Here is a 26,348-nt window from a genome sequence, read left to right on the forward strand (position 1 = left end):
CAAACCTCTAAAATTTACATAAAGGTGTCACATATGGACAACTCTCTCAAAATTATTTTTGATTCCTAAAATGGCATGAGAGATATCTTAAATGTTTTTCCCCACAAATCACACAATGTAAACACAATCTTATTTAAAGAGATTCAGATAATATTCTTACTATACACATTTCAGGATGGGAATGTCTAATTTCTCTCAATCTCTCTTCCACCATTTTTAGTCTCATCCAAAGAGGTGATGTAACCACTGTCAACAGTTTGGTAAGCATGTTTCTGAGCCTGGTGGTGCAACGAATGGTTAAGCACTCGGCTGCTAACCAAAAGGTCAGTGGTTCGAATCCACCAGTGGCTCTGTGGAAAAAAAGACCTGGCTACCTGCTCCCGTAAAGATTTCAACCTAGGAAACCCTATGGGGCAGTTCTACTCTGTCCTTCAGGGTTGCTATTGGTCAGAATCGACTCAATGGCACACAACAACACTATGCCTTTATACACACACAGACTCTTAAACTTTCTCTTAAAAAAATGTAAATGTCGAGTCAGGATACAAGAGTGGAAACTACCTGAATATGCATTAACTGATGAATGGAACTCTATGCAGCAATAAAAAGGGAAGAAATATGGATACATGCTACACTGTGAACCTCAAAAACATCATGCTAAGTGAAGGAAGCCAGATGAAAAGACCACATATTGTACAATCTATTTATATGATATGTCCAGAAAAGGCAAATCTATAGAGACAGTAAGTAGATTCGTGGTTATCTGGGGCTAGGGGTGGGAATGGGGATTCACAAACAGACACAAGGGATCTTTGTGGGGTCATAAAAATGTTCTAAAATTGGATTGTGATGATAGTTGCACAACTCTGTAAGTTTACTAAAAACACTGAATTGTACACTTAAAATGGGTGAATTTTATAACATATAAATTATAAAAAAATATATAAACATATAAATTATACCTCAATAAATTTCTTAAAAAAAAAGGCCTCAGGAGCCAACTTAAAGAGGCTTCCATTGGCCAAAGCTGGGAAATGAACATCAACGAAGATAGTAACTATAAACAATTTAAACACATCAAACACCCTTAAATTTATAAATTAATGATAGTAAAAAGCACAGATTTAATTGATCACCATTGAAGGATGCTAGTGAATTAGCTCATTATCATGAAAACTGGTAAATATATAAAAACTCGTCATAGTGTGATGCCTGCATTATTATGACTAAAGAAACACTATTCACATCTGAGCCATATGGTTACTGAGATTATTTTTCCTTTCTCACAATTTTTTCCCTAGATTTAGTAACTGTTTTTGCTTTGTTTAGCTTTTTGTGTATCTATCATCAATTCATCCCCAAAAATCTGTATAGTAGTATAAATCTCCTAATACTATAATAATAAAACATACCAAGTGTTATATCCAGTTGTTTCACAGAGACCTATCTCCCAGGGCCCTCGAGATCCTCTTGTTCCAACCTGATACTGCTCCCTAGGACACATCTTAGACTCCTCCTTTTCTCACCACTGACCACGATTCCCTTGGCCCCTTTCTGGGATGGATCCCACCTTCTCTCTTTCTTGGCTTATTCCCTCGTTTTGGGGAGGCACATTCTCAGTTGCCTGAGAAAAGCAGCATAGGAGGCAAATTTTGAGACCTCGTATATCTGAAAAATGTCTTTCTACTGTCATACTTGATTCGTTGGGTATAGAATTTGAGGCTGGCAGTCATTTCCCCTCAGAATTTTGAGGACATTGTTCTCCCAACTTTCAATGCTGCTGTTGAGAAGTTCAAGGCTATTCTGATTCTTGACCCTTTGTATGAAGCTACTTTTCTCTCTGGAAGGTTCTAGATCTCTCCATGCCAAGATTTGTGCAACTGAATTTTATGACCCACCCTTTGGTGTGGGTCCACTCAATGGGCCCACAATATAGAATTCATGTCTTCCAGTTCTGGGGAAAAATTTTACACCATTTCATTGATCATTTCCTCCCTGCTATTTTATCTCTTCTCTTCTTCTGGAATGCCTATCATTTGGATATTACACTCCCTGGACTGGCCCACTTAAATTTTCTTATCTAGTCTCTGCTGTTTTCTCTCTCTCCTTCTCCCTTTTTGCTTTGCTTTATGGGAAATTTCCTTAACTTCATCTTCTACCTTTCTGTTGAATATTACATTTCTGCTGTAATATTTTTTAATTTCCAAGACCTTTTTTTGTTGTCCTCAGAATGCTCCTTTTTAATAGTTATTCTTACTTAACAGATGAGAGTGCTGATACTTTATTTTTTAATTTTACTGTGGTAAAATGTATACCAGAAAGTTTGCCATTTTAACCATTTTTTTCCCTTTTTTAAACTGAACTTTAGATGACGGTTTACAGAACAAGCTAGTTTCTCATCAAACAGTTAGTACACACATTATTGTATGACATTGGTTAACAACTGCACGAAATGTCGACACTCTCCCTTCTCAACCCTGGGTTCCCTATTACCAGTTTTCCTGTTCCCTCCTGCCCTCCAGTCCCTGCCCAGGGCTGGTACACCCCTTTAGTCTTATTTTGTTCCATGGGTCTGTTCAATCTTTGGCTGATTAACCATTTGTAAATGTACAGTTCAGTGGCATTAATTCCTTTCTACATGTTGTGCTACTATCAACTACTACCCATTTCCAAAAGTGTGACATCACCCCAAATAGAAACTCAGTACCCCTTCATCAATAACTCCCATTTCTTCCTGCTCCTCCCAGCCCCTGGTAACCACCAATAAACTTCGGTCTCTACGCATTTACCTATTCTAGACATTTCGTCTAAGTGGGATCATGGAACAGCTATCCTTTTATGTCTGACTTACTTCACCTCAGCATGTTTTTAAGGTTCTTCCAAGTCATTGCAAGTATCAGAACTCCATTTCTCTTTATGACCAAATAATATTACATTATATTCATATGCCACATTTTTATCCATTCATCTCTTGACAGACACTTGGGTTATTGCCACCTGGTGGCTATTGTGAGATACTTGCTTTTAAAAGTTCTTTTCTTCTTGTATTATCCCCATTTCCTTCATGCAAATAGCTTTTTTCTTGTATGTTTCCTTTGGTCTCTTTCCTTTAGGTTTGAGGCTTTCTTTAAATGTCTAACCAATTTCAATTGGTTCTTGAAATGGTATTCATATGCTCATTTCTAGAATAAGTTTGAAAAGCTAAAAAAATGTCATCTCCTCCCATACCTTTACTGACCCTCCTAGTGATTTCCCTCTATCTTAGCTTTTTCTGCATGAAACTGGATTTTTACATAGTGTCTGACTTCACAGTCAAACTACAAACTCCTCTGAGATGCAGAATATGTCCTATTTATCAACTCCTAGTATAATGCCTGGCACACAGTAGGAACTCAGTAACTGTTGGTTGAACTGAACTACTAAAGACTAGATATACTCATCTTCTCACATGTAGAATCATTATCAACTATTCAACAACTGAATGTAATCTCAATTTCTCACCCTTATAGAAACTATACTGACAACAGGGAGGGAGGGGACATCAGCCATAAAATTTAGACAGTACTTTACAGTTTATAAAGGCACTTTCCCATATCTCACTTAATATTATAGTATCTGAAGAACTACTCTTACCTCATTTTATTGTTACTCTATTTTACCAAAAAAAAAAAAAGGAAAAGCTCATAAGTTAACATACACCTACCTGAAAACTAACCATATCCCAAAATCCATCCAGATCTGTACAGGTGGTCTCCTTTTCACCTCGTTTATATTCACAGTCATTCACCAGTCCTTCAAACTGTTTGAATCTTTCCTTCATAAGAAGTCTTGTTTGACCAACTGTTGTGCGAATAAGATCTTTAGCTAAAGGAAATATGAGGTTTTTAAAAGTTAAATGACAAAAACACGATCTTTATTTCATATTGAACAACTGATAAGAAGACCTTATTCCAAATATCCAAGGGCAGATTCTTACCTAAAAGCAAAAAAAAAAAAGACCCCTACAACAAAACTTTGCCGTACAGATATTGAGCATTAACTATCTGCTTCAATTCCTGCTAAAAATTAGCAATATTCATTCTTCTCATACATATTGCTACATAAACGAAAACCAAACCAAACCCATTGCTGTTGAGCTGATTCTAACTCATAGCAACCCTGTAGGACAGAGTAGAACTGCCACATACAGTTTCCAAGGAGCGCCTGGTGGATTTGAACTACTGACCTTTTGGTTAGCAGCTGTAGCACTTAACCACTATGCCACCAGGGTTTCCACTGCTGCATAGTAAACAGCATTCTATTTCTCTTTACATTTTACCTGTTACAAGAATTCAGCCTTAAACAACTGACTGCACATTGGTATCTAAGGTGTTCGCACTAGGAGCACACAAAGGATGTTTTTTTAAATAGCTTCTCCAAATAAGTGAGATTAGGAAAGTTTTCAGAAAATCTTTCCCAAATTAAGCAGGTAATTTTCATTCAGAAAATACTTTTGTATAATTAAATAATACAAGATATTGGTGCCATCCATAAAGTCACATTTAATAAAAAAATTAACAATGAAAATGGACAAATGTCTAACTCTAGGAATGATATTCAATATTCTAATTAGTTATATTTTTTAAGTCATATGCATTTTAGCACGGAAATATTAGGGAATGTTTCAATAAAATACATTGAGATATGAAAAATTACCGCTATTTTGAATAATAATAAAACTATCAAGTCGAAAAACATTAAATGTAACGATATTAACAGAAATAAAGCTTAGACATCAAAAAATATAAATATTCCCTCACCATCATCTGGAATGTCCAATTCAAGCTGCTTGTCCCACTCAAGGCAGCGTGAAGTTAATTTTTCAGTTTCCGACTGAAGAATACTTCTAAAATTATGACATACATTTCAACTTCACAAACATTTCTCACGCTAAAATCTAAGTATTAGTATTATGACACTTATACATAATACTAAAAAAAAAAAACCAAACCCATTGCCATCAAGCTGATTCCAACTCATAGCGATCCTATAGAACAGAGAAGAACTGCCCCATAGAGCTTTCAAGGAGCACCTGGTGGATTCAAACTGCCTAACCTTTTGGTTAGCAGCTGTAGCACTTAACTACTATGCCACCAGGGTTTTCACACATAATATTAGGAAGGTATAAAAGGTAGGCACATTATTCATTTTTCAGAGTTGATGCTGAAATATTTCATGAACTTTGATTTACTAAAATCAGTAAGTACAAGTTAATACCCTATATATGTCCATCCTTCTACACCTAAAACTTAGGTAACTGGATAATACCAGAGGCTCCCTTTGTTGTTGTGAAAATACACAGCAGAACATACATTAATTCAACAATTTCTACAAGTACAATTCAGTAACATTGATTACATTCTTCAAGTTGTTCCTCCACCATTAACACAAACTTACTGCCTCCTAAGTTTCCTATCTGATCTTTTGAGTTGCTGTTGTCAATTTGATCCCATATAGGTAGTTCTTATAAGAGCACAATGCTCAAGGCAGACATTCTTTACTAACTAAGCAGAACTATTGTTTGGTTTAAAGAAGACTTCAAGGAATATTTTTGGTTTAAGGTTTAGAGATTATCAGGAGCCCATTTTTCAAGCTAACACTTGTAGTCTGTTTTGTTCTCATTTTTCAGAGGCTGAGGAGAGTTATGTACAGCAGTTATAAATTCCTTCGTGCACATCAAATTCTCTATTACTGCCCATAGAGCTAAGATCAATCCACCTGCCAAGAGTAAGGTGAAGCTAAAAACTGTAAGTCTGAGATTACAGTGATAGAGCCCTACAGATTCTAATCACTAGGCTTTGCTTGGCCTACGGCAGTGGCTCTAAAGTGAGGCTATTTTGTCCCCCAAAGAAAATTTGGCAATGTCTAAAGACATTTACGGTTGTCAAGACTAGAAAGGTATTACTGGCATCTAGTGGGTACAGGCCATGGATGCTGCTAAACATCCTACAACCCAAAGGATGACCCTATACAACAAAGAATTATCCAGTCCAAAATGTCAATATTGCCACACTGAGAAACCCTGGCCTAATGTGTTTAATCTGTTTGTATATTAAAAGCATCCTAATAGAAGAAACCAAGGATAATTTTTGTTTCTAAATAGAAAAATTTAGTTGTTTACATCCAGTGGCATGGCAGAACAATTGAGTTAATGAGAAATGAGATATGGGTTACCACTGAATTACCTAGTTGGGTAAGTTGCTTAATACTTTCAATGTCTCAGCTGAACAACACAAGGGGTTATCAATCTCTAATATCCCTTACAACTCTAAAACCTTTTATGTTTCTAAAAATAATAGGGAAAAAAAAATCTGTTGCCATCGAGTAGATTCCAATAATTGAAGTGGCTCTTAAACATTTAAAAAGATATTCATAATAGGACAAATGAATTTTAAAACTACAGTGAGATAATACTTCTCGTCACTTGATTGGCAAAGCTCAAAAAAAGTATTAATACAGCACTGGAAAAGGTATGAGAAAACAAGAACTCTTATACCTTGCTGGAGAAGTATAAATCGAGGTCATTATATATTTGCCAAGGAGCCCTGGTGGTGCAGTGGTTAAAGAGCTTGGCTGCTAGTCAAAAGGTCAGTGGTTCCGAATCCACCAGCTGCTCCTGTAGGTCACTGTGAGTCAGAACTGACTTGACAGTAACGAGTTTCTTCTTTGTTTTTTTATGTATTTGTACATGAGAGAATTGAAAGTGTAAGAGATTCGTCTTTACAGTATTGATTATAATAGCAATAGACTGAATTCAGTGCAAATGCATGGCAATCAGGACGTAGTTAAATCAGTTGTGGTACATCCATATAGTTGGTTACTACGTGGCCATTAAGAAAACAACACACAGCACATGAGAAAGTTCTGTACTAAGACCGGATGTCTCCAACATTTAACTACTAAATAAAAATAGGGTGTATAGTATACGACTTTTTATATTAAAAAACATATACTATGTTTCTATTTGCCTACACATGCATTACCTATCTCTAGAAAGATCCACAGGAAATGAATAACACTGGTAGCCTCTGTGGAAGGTTCAAACTATGGGGTTGGGAGACAAAGTTGGGAAGGAGAATTTTCACTTGTATGCCTTTTCCAAACCCTTTAAATTGGGAACTACATGAATGTACTTCCAAACCCAGTGCCATCGAGTTGATTCCGACTCATAGCAACCCTGTAGGACAGAGTAGAACTGACCCATAGAGTTTCCAAGGAGCGCCTGGGGGATATGAACTGCCGACCCTTTGGTTGGCAGCTGTAGCACGTAACCACTACGCCACCAGGGTTTCCCATGAATGTACTAAAAAAAAAAAAAAAATTTAAAAGATAAATGAAAATCACCCACAATTTGTTCCTCCCTAAGAAGTCTACTATATTAAGGTTAAAAATGTTTTCCTTAATTTTGTTTTTAAATAGCTAAACATTAATACAAAATTGTTCAAGTAGAAAGAAGCAGACGAACCTAAAATAAGGCACATCATGTTGTGGCTGAGATATCTGACCTTCGTTTATCTCAAGTGATGAGGCTTCTTTAATTGGGAGGCCGTTTGAATTTTTAGTAGCAGCTTCGTTTTTGTTTAAGACTTGCTCTGTAGATTAAAGAAAATATTACAGATGAATTTCAAAGCAGTAATTCCTAAAATGGAATACCCTAAAAACAGAAAAAATTTATAATCTGCCCATTTTTTAAATGATGATTTTTAAAATTTTATCTCTGCCTCAGTGATTTCATTCACCACATTTCCCCTAAGTCTTTCTCAATGTTCTTCATGTCTTTAATTTACATTTATTTCCCCTTCTCTTCTCAGTCTGTATCCTTCATTCCAACTTTCTCTCTCTAAATGTCATTACCTGTGTTTTCACATCTTTTCTGACCCCGATGAGACCTCCTTGAACTATAGAGTGAAAAACAGCTCTAAACATCTCTGATAAATCATAATCCAGAAAAGTATATGGAACTCTAGTTAAAATACTCTACCTTTATTCCAAACTGTTGGAGAACCCAAAGGACACTGTGTTGTATTTGCATCTTGCTCTATTGTCTCAGCAAAGTGAGTTTTACATTTTTGTGCCAAAATCTCATTTGTTGCTTCTTCAGTCTCATCACTAAAAACAACAGCAAAAAATGCTTCATGAAACATAGAACCCCATATACCTAATTGAGGGCTTTTGAAATTGCGTTGCGTTTTTAAAACCTGGAATAGCAATATATTTCTATTTACTTTTTAAAAATATGTTTGTGTTAAAATTATAAATACTTGAAGTGAGAATAGCTGTGTTTACTAAGTATATATGAGGTTCAGAGATTTTGAAGATCTCTTAATGGAACATAGAAGCAATTTTGGACACTGCTGAGCAGCTCCTAATAAACGTGCTGCTGGGCAGCCTTTGCAAAGTAACCTTGCCTCTTCTTTTAAAGATCCCACCAACTGATTTGCTTTCCACTTCGCAAGTTAATCATTTCTGTCTTTAGAGGTAGCTCTTCTAAAGTGATACTCAGAAAAAAAAAGTCTGAACTATGGTATTATAGCAATTTTCTCCTTTCTAAAATTTTATTTCCAAGTGTTAAAGTCATTTATTAAATGCAAAAAAACAAACAAAAAAAACCCACAATCATATGCTGAAAATAATGATAATGCATAGAAAATAGCAAAACTGTCAAGTCCATTATGATAGCCTTCTGAAGAATTATTAAAAAAGACCAAATTTTAATTATTTATAGTCAACATAGCTCATTAAGTAACTTTTAAAAAGCACAGACCAAATCTAAGATAGGCCATTAACATTTTGTTAACCATCTTAGCAAGGAATTTATTAAGATGACATTCTTACGAGTCTGCTTTTAAAGGAGTCCAGGTGTAACTAGGTGTCAAGAAAGCATTGGTTGTTGTGGGAATCACGGTTGTTGCTTGATAGGTCTTCAGACCATCCAGTGGCTGAAACATAAAATCTTTGGGTGCAAAGGAATTCTTCCCTTTCATTTTTGTAGTATTTGTCTTAGGTAAATTTTCCACTTTTGATAAAGTTCCACCTGGATCCATTTCATTTGTTGCACTGGTTTGTGAATCCAACATGTTTTTATTACCAACTTTAAAAGAAATGTCCTAGATGTGAGAAAACAGAATAGAGTAAGAATTTCTATGGATATGTAGAATGTTCTAGGGATACATTTAACCAATTTTTATAGGCCTGAATTGAGATATATGTCCCATGTACCTAACTTGAGAGGCAAAAACAGAGATACATGGAATCAGAAGACCAGCTACCTTAAACCATTGCTATGACACAGGAAGAAAGAACTAATCTTTATTAAAGTACTAAAGAATAGGTTTAAAGGGTTAAAACAAATTAAAATGCATGAAAGCTAAGGTAGAAAATTTTAGTCAAATAACAAATATGTATCTTTTTACTTAAATTGTATTGATAATTACAGTGGTTTGAGGATCAGAAATTCAATGCTTATTGAATGATTATAATGTCAAGGACCAAATCCTTTTTTAAAATACTTAATATGTAACCAATGTCACACAATATGATTAATCAGATAAAATATGAAGTATACTTTCTTTTTCAAGTTAATTTGTTATTTAAACATAATTTTTAGAGGGTTCTAAGTTTCTGATTTTTAATGACGAATGGACTCAAAGCCTAATACAGCTTTGTTCTTTTAAGTAACATGACTTCATAGAAAAATTGTTTTACAGAAAAATAGCTTACAGACCTCCTTTGACCAGTTTGTATATAGACGTAATACATTTAAGGTACGGGACAGATAGCAATTCGGTTGCTTACAAAAGGAGTCAAGTTCTTACAAGGAATTGAATTTAGTTTATTTTAAGAACTTCATTTGTTTTTTTCTGAACATTCTTTAAAGGGGAAAGGGTACGATATAACAGAAGAATACATCCCTTTTTTAATAAAACATCTTGCTAACATGTACACTATTTCCCTGAATTAGTACTAAATGTGCACTTAAGAATTTAACTTCACTATTGTGTTCAAGGAGCCCTGGTGGCACAGTGGTTAAGAGATCAGCTATTAACCAAAAGGTTAGCAGGTCAATTCTATCAGCCACTTCTTGGAAGCCCCATGGGCAGTTCTACTCTGTCCTGTAGGGTCACTATGAGTCAGAATTGAGTTGACAGCTATGGGTTTGGTTTTTTTGTGTGTGTGTGCATCCAAAGGTACAAAACTTTTTGCCTGTATGTTACAAGCAAAATGGAGAGGGAAAGAAAAGAGGTGAAAGGTTAGGGGAAAAGATAAGAAAGGCAATAGATGTCTCATATAGGTTTCTCTTTCTTTTTTTTAAAGATTTACTCCTCAAATAGCATCTCTGTAAAAAGTTAGCAAAAGCCTGTTTCGATAACCCATAGCACACAGGCACCAAGGCATTTCAGGGAGTGGGATTTGATGGGATAAACTTCAACCAGTAGACTTCACTCCCACCCAAACATAGCTGCACATACAGAAAATGTCATTAAGTTATGTTATCAATACCCTCCGAGGATTCTGTTACGACACATTTAACAAACCAACTTTCTAAACTTCCCTGGCTACCACAGAGCAAAGTGATTTCTAATAATGACTGACAAGCCATAGAACCACTATGACAAAATATACTCTTACTATAATTCTACTGGAAACCCTGGCAGCGTAGTGGTTAAGAGCTTGGCTGCTAACCAAAAGGTTGGCAGTTCGAATCTACCAGGTGCTCCTTGGAAACCCCAGGAGGCAGTTCTGCTCTGTCCTATAGGGTTGCTATGAGTTGAAATCAACTTAATGGCAACAGGTTTGGTTTTGGTTGGTATATTTCTACTTGTTACTGGGTGGTGCAAACAGTTAGCTCAGCTGCTAACTGAAAAGTTAGTGGTTTGAGTCCTCCCAGTGGTACCTTGAAAGAAAAGGCCTGGCAATCTACTTCCAAAAACTCAGCTATTGAAAACTCCTTGGAGGACAGCTCTACTGTCACACACATGGGGTTGCATGAGTCAGAACTGACTTGATTGGAAACTGGTTAGTTTATACTTCTACTTAGAAACAAGGGGGTTGAAGTGAACATTTGGCACCCAAGGCATCTAGAGATGGGCACTGACATATTGTCCATTACAGTGACTCCAATTTACCTTCTCCACTTACCCAACAGGCAAGAAAAAAGGTCAAAACTCAAAAATAAAATTAGTCTTCTTCCTATTCTATTTGTGTATTTTACACTGCGTTTTCTTGTGATCCTATTGTGGCCATGGGGCTAAGAACACACCTTGTACCTTACCAGAGCCAATCCTTGGGTAGGCCCTGAGGTAGAAAATGAAAGCTTACAAAGCTATAACACACTCAAAGATATATCCAAGCATTAGGGGTTCCAGAAAACCTCTATCTCTTGGTTGTAGGTGGGGAGCTTGGTAGAGGGTAAGCACGGGTGAGAACTACCAGGTAAAGATGAATAAACTATTATCTTTCCTAAGGTAAATTATCTAGTTTGGGGCTATCTACATTTTATTATCTGAATTTTAACTACAAGTTCCTACAGGGAATTCAGAGCAAAAGTGGTAACACTGTCCCTGAAGCCAGTGTGCCGGTGAAAGTAAAAATTAGTAATAATCCTTCAGGAGGGAATGAATCTCAAGGGAGATCTAGCTGTTCATCTATGAAGGTTTGCCCTATATTGCCTTCCAAAGAGGAGCTTTGATTTTTAATAAGAATCTAGCCAGATTTCTTACTCTTTGGCAAAACTTTTTTTTTTTAAGGTTAAGGATATGCCAAGGAACTGGGTCCTCAAAATGGTGGCTAATTTTTGAGAACACTATTAGATACTATGCTAGATGTTACAGAAGCATTAGCTTATTTAATTCTTAAAACTATATGTAGGTGGAGCCCTGGTGGTGTAGTGGTTAAGAGTTTGGCTGCTAACCAAAAGGTCAGCAGTTCGAATCCACCAGTTGCTCCTTGGAAACCCTATGGGGCAGTTCTGCTCTGTCCTATAGGGTTGCTGTGAGTCGGAATTGACTTAACGGCAAAGGGTTTTTTTGTTGCTGCTGTTAAATGTAGGTATTCTGTACCTCCTCTATGGAGGTATCCTGTGTTAGAGATAGATTATATAACTTGCTCAAGGTTATGCAGCTAATTGGAAGCTAAGAGAATATTCAAACTCAGGCCTAACTGAATCCTAAGTCAATGTATCCACTCTACTCCCTACTGTCTCTTGGTTAATTTCTAACAACAATGTTTCTCTCAGCTGCGCTTTTATTATTTTTCTCCATCTTCCGTTAACCAAATCATGCTTCCTCTACCTCTAAGCTCTGAGGATAAGATTATCTGAAAAACAACAACAGTAAATCATTTTGATGCTTCCTTACGAGTCAAGAGTTTTTAACACCATATAGGTTAACCTCTTGAAGCAGTTCTTTATGCTTAATTTCAACTTCATAAAATTAGCAATGAGATTTTCAAAGTTTCTAGGATTACATAGATGTTTATACTCTACCTTGTCAGGTTTTGCTTCTACCTTTTTGATAGGTCTTCCTTTAGTTGGTGCCTTTCCTTCTAGTTCATTACCTAAAATAAAAATGAAGTAAGATATCCATTTTGACTTGATAAAAAATGCTGCATTAAAAGTACTGAATAATTTGGGAAAGGAAAAAAACAACAGTAGGAATGTATGTCTTGAAGAATTTTCATGATTAAAAGCCATATTATAAAATAGGATAAAGACAGGTGAAACTGCTGTCTAGAATAGGCCACCTGTTTAAAAATAAAACAAAAGTTTACCTTTTTTCTCTGAATACTAAATATATATTTATTAGGGAAAATACAGAAAAGCACAAAGAACCAACCACCAACACACACACACACACACACAAAAGACCAATGTTCCATTACTCAGCAATAATCACTGTTGGCATTTAGGGTACATTTTTCCATTTTTTTCTTATGTTCACATATTCGGGTACTATTTATTAGAATTGTTATCATACCGCTCAGAGTTTAAACTTTTCCCACTGAACATGTCATAAACCATGTCCTTAAGCATTCTTTTACAACACTGTTCTTAAAAGCTGCATAGCATTCCACCAAAAGGATAAACTAATTTGGAAACTCTGACGGCATAGTGGTTAAGAGCTATGGCTGCTAACCAAAACGTCGATAGCTCAGATCTACCAGGTGCTCCTTGGAAACTCTACGGGGCAGTTCTACTCTGTCCTATGGGGTCTTTATGATTCGGAATGGGCTTGATGGCAACGGGTTTGGTTTTGGTTTAGTTCCTCCTCTCCTACTTAAGGAAGTACTTGCTGATTTTAACAACTGAACACAAAAACCTGAAGAACCAAAACACTCTACTTTAGTTGCTGATCAAGAAATAGTCCGTACCGTTAGTAACTCTTGAGGCTGGCTTTCTTATTGTGGTAGATGAGACTATTCTGGCAATTTGGTTTGCTGCTTGAGTAGCTGATCGAGTCATTCTCACTGATGCAGGGACTACAAGTTGTATAGAAAAAAAAAAAATCAAATGGTATTTATAATTATTAATTTTTTTCTGTGGCAGCACCAGAGCTTACAATTATTATAATTGCTGCTATTCCTACCTTTTTTCTCTTTGTCCAACACTTTCTTTTCAGAAGTTAGTCTTTGACCAGACTGGATTGCTTGAATGCTCCCATTATCAATCTATTTAAAACATTAAGTACGATGTGATTTAACCGCATAATGAATCAAATCACATTTTTGATCTGTAAGTGCCCTCCATCTGAAATCTCCCAATTGTAAGTGATCTAGCAAAAAAATCCCCTACTCCACATAAAATGAGGTCAAGAAAAAATTTTCCATCCTAAAAATTTCTTTATATCCTTATCAGAATCCTAGAATTTAGAAAATGCTAATATCCCAAGCTGTTAAAAATAGCGGACTATAACTTTGGAAACTGGTGGCATGGTGGTTAAGAGTTATGGCTGCTAACCAAATGGTTGGCAGTTTGAATCCACCAGGCGCTCCCTGGAAACCCCATGGAGCAGTTCTACTCTGTCCTATAGGGTCACTATGAGTTGGAATCCACTCAACAGCAGTGTTTTTTGTTTTTTTTTTTAAATAATCTTGAGGGTCCTTAAACACCCCAGGCATGTTGCCACTTCAAGATCTTTGAATTTTCCCTAGAAAATTCTTATCCTGGATAGAAAGCTCTTCCCTATGGCTCTGCTAAGGCATAAAGACGTGATTTAAAATGCCACCATCTCAGTGAGATCCTCTCTGACTTCCCCAATCGAAATTCCACCCTACCCCTACTTCCAACACTCCTCATCTCCCTTTTCTTTTTTCCCCTCCATAATATGTATGACCATCTGACATACTACATATTTTTTATTGCCTGTCTCACCGTATCGGTAAGCCTCATGACAACAGAGAATTTTGTTGGCTTTGTTCACTGCTGTAAACCAGAAATTAGAACAGTACCAGGTCCATGGCAGTGACTCAAAATCTGTTGAAAATGTGAAACTTAGCTTCCTCATATGATAAAGAGGGATATTACTTCCCTCCTTGCCCACTTTGCTTCAGTAACCCTACTAATCCACCTCTGTCCATAACGGTGTTTTGAAAACCCATAAGTTTATAACATGCACCCTATGTGCTTCACATCCCTATCCACATTCCATGTTGACTTGGAACACACAATAGGAACCCAGTAAATGAAAAAGAGCACTGATACAAAGTTTGGTATACATCTCATAAAGGATGTTAGGACGAAGAATATTTTAAATTAATATTTCCTTAGCATCTAGACAAAAAACTACACTATTTCACTATACCAATACCAGTAATTTTGGTACCTATTAACTCTAGTAAATTAATCACTACTCTTGAGACAAGATTAAAAATTTTACTTAATTTGAGAAAAAGGTACAATTAGTCATTTTAGTAATAAACTGTCTACTAATTATTAAACTATACCTTAATCTGCTCCATTTGCTCCTTGGCCTTTGACCTTGTAATCCGTATGGAAGATGATGGAACAGCCTTAAAATAATCAAAATACAAAGTTTAAAAAAAAAAAATAGAACTGGCAAGTTTCATTCCCTGTCTACTGAAAAAAAGTTTCCCATCTTAAAGTTCAATTTTCTCCTTAATCATGTATAGCAATAAAGATACTTGCTAACTTAAATTCCTGTTTTTCCTGATTCTGGCCTGATTTAAACTAAGTTTAAGATAAATAGGTTCAAAATTTACTCTTGTTTCTCAGGTATTTTCAAGCTATTAGAATCCTTATTATTATTAGCTGGACATATTGGGGAGAGGTGGGTTAAACAGACTAGAGTATTAGGATCTTTTATTTTCTTCTTATAAAGTGATATTTTATGGTATCGTTTCCTAGTGTTGACAATTTGGTTTCCATGTCATGATTATGCACTAGTCTACTGTCACTAAGAAAATGGAGGCAAAATCTCAGTGAAATCCTTGTGCTATAGAAACTAGGGCGAGGCACTAGCGGTTCAGTGGCAGAGTTCTAGCCTTTCATTCTGGAGGCCCAAGTTCAATTCCTGGCTAATGCACCTCATGCAGAGCTACCACCTGTCTGTCAGTGGAGGTTCGTGTGTTGCTATGATGCTGAACAGGTTTGAATGGACTAAAACGGACTAGGAAGAAGGGCCTGGCAATCTGCTTCCTAAAATCAGCAATGAAAACCCTATTGATCACAATGGTCCAATCTGTAACTGATCAGGGGGATGGCCCAAAACCAGGCAGTGTTTAGTTCCATTGTATATGAGGCTGTCATGAGTGGGGGGCCAGCTTGATGACAGCTAATTATAATGAGGTAGAAACTAGGCTTCTCTCTAATGCATAATGCATAAGTAAGCCAAAATTCAGCAATGGCTTCAGGTGTAAGTATAATAAAAAACAATTGGTCAATTTTATTAGTTTACATAATGATGTACCTCTTTTCCTCCTAAATATACTACTTTTTAAGGGATTTATTTACAGTTAGACCAATGAGTGGCATCCTACATATTCATGAAAACCCAGCTTTAATCTTACCTCTTCCAAGAGATTTACTTTGACATTTTTCCAAACAGAAATAATCTCTTCCTCCTCTAACATATATAGGATATATTTATATCTTTCTAACTTGAACTATATTAAATTTTGTCTCCTCCATACTCTCCTGAGGTCATACATAAACACTCCAAGATTTGCTGAATGAATCAATGAGACTCATGAGACCCAGAAAAACAGGCAATATCTTCAGCCTTTATTCAATTCTAATTTAAATCAAGAATGAATATACAGTTAATGAGATCTTCTACACATATTCTTTAACATGAGTAGCTATTTTAAACAGATCTTTAAAATAGCAAATCAACAGTGGCTACTTACTTCACAAATTCAACTGCCTTTTTTCAAACATATCCTTCTTGACCGACCATTTTCTTCTCCCTTAGACCACCTTTTAGGTTCTATTCTGTTTTAGTTCTCTTGATACTCCGATCATTCTTTCTCAGCCTATCACTGGTACCTAACTTGTGCCTACCTAATGGTATTTTCTAGACCCCATTCTTAGACTTTTCAATAATTTTATGTATCTTTTTTGGGGGTAGCCTCATTTGGTCCGATAGTCCATACATACTCCCAATATATCCCAAATTCACATCTTAGTACAGATCTACATCTTGGTTTTCAATTTTTATTTCTAACTTCCCAATATCTAGGTGATTGAAATAGGTTAAAAACAAACAAATAAAAACGGTTCTCAATATACAACCCACATAAATCTGTTCCTTTTCTTCTTGCCTTACTTCTGTTAGTAGCAGCATTGTTTACAGGTACTCAAACTATTAGCTTCAGAATCATCTCTGACTCTTCAATTTCCTTTACCCCTCACCATCTACTTGGTCATCAAGGCTATTGAAGTTACCTCTCAAAATGCCTTATATCTATATCTTCTTTTTAAACCAACTGCCCCAGTCCACCTATACCATCTCACCTATTCTATAACGAGTCTCACAATTGGCCTTATTATCTATAAATGCTTCCCTTTCCAGACTATAATCTTCAAGGTCAGGGTAGTCTTGAATTACTAACTTGATAATGACACTACCTCATTTAGCTTCCCTTGGATCTCAATACGCTACAAAATAAACTCCAAATTCTTAGGCATTGTTTAAACTGGCTGTACCTTCTTTACCAGCTTTATCCTATCCCAACTTACCTATAGCCACATCAAGAGACCTGATTTGCATTCTCCTGAGCTATTATGTCATTCCCGCCTCCTACCAACTGGTTAAGTGAAAAAAAGGGACAAGGGGAAAGAGTTACTTTAGGCGTTTAATCTCTGAGAGAAAATTCCATGGTACTATTCCCCTATATGACGTTAAGACACTAAATTTACCTTTTTGGGCTCAGCTTTCACAGCATTTGATTTTGAAAGAGACAAAAGAAAACCAGGCTTATCAGGTCTATAAAGACCCACTTTAAATACTCCTCGTTTGGCTTTCTCTCTCTGCTCTTTCAATTTTTGAAGCTGCTTTTCTTCTTTGTATTTTTGTAGCATTTGTTTTCGTTGATCACCTAGAACAGCTTTAGCTGACCCTAAGCAAAACAAAACAAAACACAGTATATAAAACATTTCAGATAAAGTTTTGCAAAATTTCAAAAATCATTTTGTCTAACTTTAACTGCTGCTAAGAAATGCTTTTACTCAATTCTTGTTAATTCCTTAGCACTGTAACCACTTTTTATTTCAAATCTTTTACTTCAACTTTCACTTTTTATTTCAACCTCTATTATTTTTAAGCATCCTGACTCCTCTTTCTCAATCCACATCCAATCCATCAGAAAATCATTGGTTCAATATTCAAAATACATTCAGGATGCAACCATTTATCTTTGCTGCTACCACTAGGATCAACCATCAACTCTCACCTAAATTATCACAATAGTCAGAATTCTAATTGGTTTCCCCTGATGTCATGTTTGCCACTCTACTATTGTCAACTCCACAGTCAAAGTGGTCCTTTTAGAACAGAAATCAGATTATGTAGAGACCCATTAACCTATTAATGTCTTCCCATTTCAGAGTAAAAGCCAAAGTCCTTATAACGATGGCCTTTAGAGCCCATGGTTGCCTACTTGCTTTCTCTGGAACATACCAGGCCCACCCCCACCTGTGGGCCTTTGCAAATAGAGAATAAACAAATGTTTTTGTAATAGTGATTGACATATTTAGACTTATATTTGAGAGATTTTCATTGAGGGAATGGAGCATTTGAGAGGCAAAGAGTAGAGATAAGGAGAACACTTAAAAAACACTTAGAGTGTGACCAGAAGAACTAGTTGGTGCCCAGCCACAATCGATGACTGCCTTGACAGGGAGCACAACAGAGAACCCCTGAGGGAGCAGGAGATCAGTGGGATGCAGACCCCAAATTCTCATAAAAAGACCAGACTTAATGGTCTGACTGAGACTAGAGGAATCCCGGCGGTCATGGTCCACAAACCTTCTGTTGGCACAGGACAGGAACCATTCCCGAAGACAACTCATCAGACATGAAAGGGACTGGACAGTGGGTAGGAGAGAGATGCTGATGAAGAGTGAGCTAATTATATCAGGTGGACACTTGAGACTGTGTTGGCATCTCCTGTCTGGAGGGCGGATGGGAGGATAGAGAGAGTGGGAAGCTGGCAAAATTGTCACAAAAGGAGAGAATGGAAGGGCTGACTCATTAGGAGGAGAGCAAGTGGGAGTACGGAGTAAGGTGTATATAAACTTATATGTGACAGTCTGACTTGATTTGTAAACGTTCACTTGAAGCTCAGTAAAAGTTAATAAAAAAAAAAAAACACTTAGAGGCAATAATATCACCTCTTCCCAGACAAATGATGCTTGGTTCTTCCTCTAAAAGCCATCCCATATCATTCTACCCCTCAATTTCATTTCCTCCTAATTCCCAATTCCTTGTACTCTCTCCCCCTGGACGACCAGCTCATTTCCTTTGACTTTCAAACATGCATTGATCATCTCATCTCAAAAACAAAAAAGAATCCTACAATACTTTCGCTCAACTATTTTCTTTCATTTTCCTTAAGAATCATAAAAACGTTCAATTTGGAGGAAATCCTTTAGCCCAATCCCCTATTTTACAGAATCAATTAAATCAGAACACATGGAATGGCTTCTAAGTGCTACAAACTATAGTGATACTGTAAAATAAATAATAAAATCAAAGCAATGAAGTTAAACAACTTGACATCTCATTTTTCTATAAAACTTCTAAGAAGACTTTCTTTCTACCATTTCATCACCATTGATCCCTGCTTTATTTCACCGCGAGCTAGCTCTTAAAACTGCCTGCTATATACACACAACTAAATAGGAGTCCAGTGACTTCTAGTTAAGTGCAAAAGCCATAGCCCAATTTTCTTCCCCCTTCCCTGTAACATTGCTTGTTTTCTAAGATACTCTATTTTTTAACTTTTTCTGAGATTATTTCAATATTCTTTAAAGGTTATTCTTTATTCTAGTTCTTTCCTCCCTAATGGCCCCAAATCTTTTTGGGCAAAGTACAAGGATGAATCCTTTGCTCTTCTCTCTAATGATATTTTGATGAGCAAAGTATTCTGATTTCATGGATTCTTCGATTTTTATGTTTCTTATTGATTTATCTTATCAGCACTTATTTTCCCCAAGCTCCAGAAGAACTTTAGGATTCCTCAAAGGCAATATAGACAATGAAGTGTTATGCCTGTTGCCATCGAGTCAATTTCGACTCATAGTGACCCCATAGGACAGAGTAGAACTGCCCCATAAGGTTTCCAAGGCTATGAATCTTTATGGAGACTGCCATATCTTTCTTCTGCAGAAGTGATAAGTTCGCATTGCTGACCTCTGGTTAGAGCCAAGCACTTAACCACTGCACCACAACGGCTCCTTATAAATTGCTGTAACACTCCATAAATGAATGGATTTAGTCTACCTTGGGATTTTCATAGCCTTTAGTTTAAACAGACAGTATTTATTAGTAGAAAAATACCAAGTGATTAGAATGGTACTTCGAAGCTCCATTCTTCTTGTCAGTTTTTTTACACTCAAGTATTAAACCTTTGGTCACTCTTCAAAGAACGTAAAAACTACAATAGACCTTTACTTACTTGGCTTGACATTGGCCTTTTCTGGAACAAGCTCTTGAGATGTCTCATCTAATGAAGCAAGAACTCTATGTTCCAAGATTGGAATGTTGCTGTCTTTCAAACCAAAATGTCTATTTCGTTCGTATTCCTTATGTCTGTTTTCTTTCTGAGACAGTGATTTCCTACGAGCAATTTTGGCTCTAATCATGTCAGTACTTAAATCTTTTCTGTGTCGACTGGCAAAGTGTGACGAAGACATCCTGTCAGGGAAAGGAGAGATGGAGGTCAACTTACGCGGGTTTTCATTATTTAAAAAATTAAGGTTCCAGTTCAATATTTTTACCTCCTATCCCACCTGAGACTTTTGAAATAAAAACACAAATATAAAATTGAATAAATATGTGACACTGAAAAGGGGAAAGGTTGTTATTATCAGAAGACAAGAAACTACAACTTATTTTAGGGTGCTTTTTAAATAGGAATTTGCTTGACAGATGACATGAAGCCTAGGAAGCTAAAGAGGTTCTGGGCTTATCGTTGAAAACCAAAAACCAAATCCGTTGCCACTGAGTCGATTCTGACTCCCAGCAACCCTGCAGAACAGAGTAGAACCGCCCCATGGGGTTTCCAAGGAGCAACTGGTGGATTCAAACTGCTGACATTTGTTTAGCAGCTGAGTCTTAACCACTGCGCCACTAGGGCCCCTGGGCTTACCACAGAGGACACTGGAGAAAGAAGAGTGTGAAGTAAAAGAGAAAATGGGAATTAAGTGAAGGACTGTGTACTTTAGTTTCCTTAGCCACCTTCCCCTGGAAATAAATGCAGACAGCCTGGCATTTCCTCTAGGGTGGAGGTTTGAGAGCAGGAAGAGAAGGAGCATGACATAACAAACTGAAAACACTGTGTATGGGACAAGAAACCAGGGCTTCTAACTGGGGTTTTTCCCAGGCATACTAATGCTGCTGGTTAGAGACCAATTCTGAGAACCACTACTAGCGCAGTGGTCCTCAAAATTTATTATACCTAGGAAACTCTGGTGGCATACTGGCTAAGTGCTACGGCTGCTAACCAAGAGGTCAGCAGTTCAAATTCGCCAGGCGCTCCTTGGAAACTCTATGGGGCGGTTCTACCCTGTCCTATAGGGTCACTATGAGTCAGAATCTACTACACGGCAGTGGGTTTGGTTTTGGGTTAAGAGCCACCTGAGGATCTTGTTAAGATGGAGGTACTGATTCACTGTATCAGGGGTGGAAATGGAAATTCTCAGCAGGGATTTGAACCAGTTTCAGGCCCTGTAAAACACTAGATTTGGCCTTTTGTGTCTGGCTTCTGAAAATAACCCTTGGCAGTCACCAGCAAGCCAAGGTGCCTGTTTTTTTTTTTTTTTTTTTTAACTGCCAGACAATACTTAAACATTTGCAAATGAAATGGGAGCCCAAGGACCACACCTGGTGAACTAACCTCAGGGGAAAAAAAGGGAGGGGAGGAATGGGAATAGGCAGGAGGGAAAGAGCTATACATATTTAGTGGTTCAATCAGTCATTGACTATGTATTAAGGCCCCAGTCATTGAGGCTCCAATAAAGGACCCTCCGCCTTGGAGCTTCTGGATTCATGATATGTATGGGAGGACCAGGATATCTCTAGGGGCATAAAGCTCCCTGCAGGGAACTCCTCCCAGAACTTGAAACAGGAGATGCCTATTAGACATGTAAGGGGGGAATGACTAATAGATAGTTGGACCTACGAGAATAAAAAACGAAGGGTTTTTAGGAAGAATTACCCTCCTAAGGTAATATTTTCAGTCATGCACGGAATCATATAGTGTACCTGGCACATACCTTTTTCTTAGAAAGATCCTTGAGAACGTACTCAAGCAAAAAAGGGCAGAAAGGCGAGAAAAAGAATGACAAGAATTTCAAGAAACAGTAGGTCCAACTGAGGAAAAGAATAAAGGAAAGTCTAAGGGTGTCATCTATGCAGCTGGTGTAGAGAACAACCAACCCAAACTGGAGAAAAGGACTGGTTATTCAGAAGTCTTGGTGTTAAAAAAAAAAAAAAAAAAAAACCAAAGTGGGTGGGGGAGGAGGGAAAGGAGGCTCTGTGATTGGAAGTTTAAAAAAATTATAAGCCAAGGCTCAGGCCACTTCTTGAGGTGTGGAACATGGCGCAAGGGACCTTGCATCAGCTCCAGGCCCAAGCCACTGCTGATCCAGTGGTGTTAAACACTGCCACCCCACACTTTTTAAAAAGCAGAGAAGAAATTAAAGTTTAAGGAACTAGAGAGTTGCCTGCAACAAGTAGATGGATTCAAAAAGCCCAAACTACTTCTAGAACAGTACCTGACCAGGTCGCACATTGCAGCATGTATGCGCTATACAATCCATAACACATATGATGGTGAAAATAAAGTGGTTGCAGATTTAGGATGTGGTTGTGGAGTGCCTAGCATGGGAAATGCAATGTTAGCAGCAGGGTTGTATGTTGGATTTGACATAGATGAAGATGCACTGGAAATATTTAATAGGTATGTGGAAGAGTTTGAGTTAACAAATGTTGACGTGGTTCAACGTGTGCTCATTATCTAACAGAATGTCCAAGCCATTTGATACAGTAATTATGAATCCTCCCTTTCGGACCAAGAATAATAAAGAGACAGATATGGCTTTTCTGAAGACTGCTTTGGAAATGGAAAGAGCAGCAGTATATTTTTTACACAAATCCTCAACTAGAGAACATATTCATTCAAAAGAAAGCTGTAGAAAGAAAATCAAGATAGGTATTATTGCAGAGCTGAAATATGACCTGCCAGCATCACACAAATGTCATAAAAAGAAATCAGTGGACATTGAAGTGGACCTAAGTCAGTTTTCTTTTTAAAATTCTCCAAATACAAAAGTAGATTAAAACCTAATTAAAATGAATTTTAAAACTGTTTACTAAAGAAAAAAAGTTATAGGCACTGAAAGCAGTTCCCCTAAGAAAAAGAACAAGGTAGGATGCCCTTTATTGCTACTCTTCTTCAACATCATGCTAAAGTCCTCAAAATAATAATAATAATAATAATAATAAACCAAACTCATTACCATGGAGTCAATTCCGACTCACAGAAACCCTATAGAACAGAGTAGAACCGCCCCATAGAGTTTCTAAGGAGTGCCTGGTGGATTTGAACTGTGGACCTTTTGGTTAGCAACGATAGCACTTAACCACTATGCCACCAGGGTTTCCGCTAAAGTCCTAGCTAGAGCAATAAGGCAAGACAAAGAAATAAAGGGCATCCAAATTGGTAAGGAAGAAGTAAAACTATCCCTATTTGCAGATGATGTGCTACTTTTTTTTTTAATGATACTATACACAGAGAATCTCAAAGATTCCACAAGAAAACTACTGGAAATAATAGAAAGATTCAGCAAAGTAGCAGAATACAAGACCAACATACAAAAATCAGTTGGATTCCTCTACAACAAAGAGAACTTTGAAAATCAGGAAAACAATACCATTTATAATAGCCCCTAAAAAGACAAAATACTTAGGAATAAATCTAACCAGGGATGTAAAAGACCCACTACAAAGAAAACTACAAAACACTATTGCAAGAAACAAAGACAGACTGACATAAATGGAAAAACATACCATGCTAATAGATGGCAAGACTCAACATTGTGAAAATGTCAATCCTACCCAAAGTGATCTACAGATATAATGCAATCCTAATTCAAATACCAACAGCATTCTTTAATGAGATGGAAAAACTAATCACCAACTTTATATGGAAAAGAAAGATCCTGGATAAGCAAAGCATTATTGAAGAAGAAAAACACGACTACATGACCGTGGTAGCCAAAACAGTCTGGTACTGGTCCAACAACAGACACATGGATCAATGGAACAGAATTTGAGAACCCAGACATAAATTCATCCATCTATAAGCAGCTGATCTTTGACAAAGGACCAAATTCTTTAAATGGGGAAAAGGCAGCCTCTTTAACAAACGGTGCTGGCAAAACTGGATGTCTATCTGTAAGAAAAAAAAAAAAAGAAACAGGACCTCACACCATACACCAAAAACTAACTCAAAATGGATCAAAGACCTAAATGTAAAACCTAAAATGATACAGATCATGGAAGAAAAAATAGGGACAACACTAGGGGCCCTAACATATGGTACAAATAGCATACAAACCATAACTAACAACGCACAAACACCAGAAGATAAACTAGATAACTGGGAGCTCTTAAAAATTAAATATACTCATCCAAAGAGAATCCACAGACTGGGAAAAAAATTTTGGCTATAACTTATCTGACATGGGTCTAATCTCTAAAATCTATAAAATACTTTAACACCTCAACAACAACTTAATTAAAAAGTGGGCAAAGGATATGAACAGATATTTCACTAAAGAAGACATTCAGGTGGCTAACAGGTACATGAGAAAATGCTTGCAATCATTAGAGAAATGCAAATCAAAACTACAATGAGATGTTATCTCACCCTGACATTGCTGGCACTGATTAAAAAAACAGAAAATAACAAATGTCTGAAAGGTTGCAGGGAGATTAGAATCCTTATGCATCGCTGATGGGAATATAAAAAGGCACAATCACCATGGAAAATGATATAAAGACAAACAAACAAACAAAAACCAAACCCATTGCCATCTAGTCAATTCCAACTCATAGAGACCCTATAGGACAGAGTAGAACTGCTCCGTAGGGTTTCCAAGGAGCAACTGGTCGATTCGAACTGCTGATCTTTTGGTTATCAGCTGAATGCTTAACAACTGTACCACCAGGGCTCCATGGAAAATATGGTGCCTCAATAAAAAGCTAGAAATAGAAATACCATATGATCCAGCAATCCCACTAGTAAGAATATATCCTAGAGAAATAAGAGCCATCACACGAATAGACATATGCATACCCATGTCCATTGCAGCATTATTCACAATAGCAAAAAGATGAAAACAACCTAAGTGCCCATCAAAACATGAATGGATAAATTATGGTACATACACAATGGAATACTACCCAATGATAAAGAAAAATGATGAATCCCTGAAACATCTCACAACATGGATGAATCTGGAGGGCATTATGCTGAGGGAAATAAGTCAATCACAAAAAGACAAAATATTGTATAAGACCACTACTATAAAAACTCAAGAAAAGGTTTACACACAGGAAAAACAATGTTTGATGCTTACAAGAGAGGGAAGGAGTGGGTAAGGAGGGGAAGCATGGGGAGGGAAATCACTAACTAGATAACAAAAGAGAGTTAACTTTAGTGAAGGGAAAAAAAAACACAACATAGGGAAAGTCAGCACAACTTGACCAAGGCAAAGTCATAGAAGCTGCCTAGACACATCCTTGAGGAACCGAGTTACTGGGGCTGAAGGCTAGGTACCATGCTCCTGGGTGACATCTAGGTCAATTGGCATAACATAGTTCTTAAAGAAAATGTTTTACATCCTACTTTGGTGAGTAGCGGCTGGGGTCTTAAAAGCTTTTGAGGGGCCATCTAAGATACATCTATTAGTTCCATCTTGACAGGAGTAAAGGAGAATGCAGAAAACCAAAGACACAAGGAAAACATTAGTCCAAAGGACTAATGGACCACAACTACCACAGCCTCCACCAGCCTGAGCCCAGGAGAACTAGATGGTGCCCGGCTACCATGACGGACGGCTCTGACAGTAATCACAATAGAGGGCCCCAGACACAGTGAGAGAAAAATGTAGAACAAAATTCAATTCACAAAAAAGACCAGACTTACTAGTTTGACAGAAGCCAGAGGAACCCCCAAGACTATGGCCCCTGGACACCCTGCTAACTCAGAACTGAAGCCACTCCTGAATTCCACCTTTCAGCCAAAGATCAGACAGGCCCATAAAACAAAAAACGCAGGTGGAGAAGGTGCTTCTTAGTTCAATCAAGCATACAAGGCCAAGTTGGCAACACCTGCCCAAAACCAAAGATAAGGCAGGAAGGACAAGAAAATTGGACTAATAGAGAGCCAGGGGTGAAAAGGAGAGGAGCGCTGACACATTGTCGGAATTGCATCAATGTCACTAAACAATCTGTGTATAAATTTTTGAATGAGAAACTAATTTGTTCTGTAAACTTTCACCTAAACACACACACACACAAAAGTTATAGGCACACTATTCTCTTTTCAACAATAACTAATAAAGC

The 26,348-nt window shown here is 37.1% G+C and overlaps 1 protein-coding gene and 1 pseudogene across 1 annotated transcript in view; one reads left to right on the forward strand and one right to left on the reverse strand.

Annotated features, from left to right (window-relative positions):
- Nucleotides 1–26,348, reverse strand: part of DLGAP5 (DLG associated protein 5) — a 42,547-nt gene that overhangs the window by 15,336 nt on the left and 863 nt on the right. The window contains exons 2-12 of the mRNA XM_049898171.1: nt 20,173–20,411; nt 17,414–17,613; nt 14,980–15,045; nt 13,623–13,704; nt 13,408–13,515; nt 12,524–12,594; nt 8,875–9,146; nt 8,021–8,148; nt 7,505–7,631; nt 4,800–4,885; nt 3,704–3,864 (exon numbers count right to left, since the gene is read on the reverse strand). Of these exons, the coding sequence (XP_049754128.1) occupies nt 3,704–3,864; nt 4,800–4,885; nt 7,505–7,631; nt 8,021–8,148; nt 8,875–9,146; nt 12,524–12,594; nt 13,408–13,515; nt 13,623–13,704; nt 14,980–15,045; nt 17,414–17,613; nt 20,173–20,410 (1,539 nt within the window). The 5' untranslated portion in view covers nt 20,411. The remainder of the gene's footprint in view (nt 1–3,703; nt 3,865–4,799; nt 4,886–7,504; nt 7,632–8,020; nt 8,149–8,874; nt 9,147–12,523; nt 12,595–13,407; nt 13,516–13,622; nt 13,705–14,979; nt 15,046–17,413; nt 17,614–20,172; nt 20,412–26,348) is intronic.
- On the forward strand, nt 22,057–23,030 carry LOC126083692 (rRNA N6-adenosine-methyltransferase METTL5-like; annotated as a pseudogene).

The sequence above is a fragment of the Elephas maximus genome, chromosome 10 (assembly GCF_024166365.1).
Source record: "Elephas maximus indicus isolate mEleMax1 chromosome 10, mEleMax1 primary haplotype, whole genome shotgun sequence".
NCBI lineage: Eukaryota > Metazoa > Chordata > Mammalia > Proboscidea > Elephantidae > Elephas > Elephas maximus.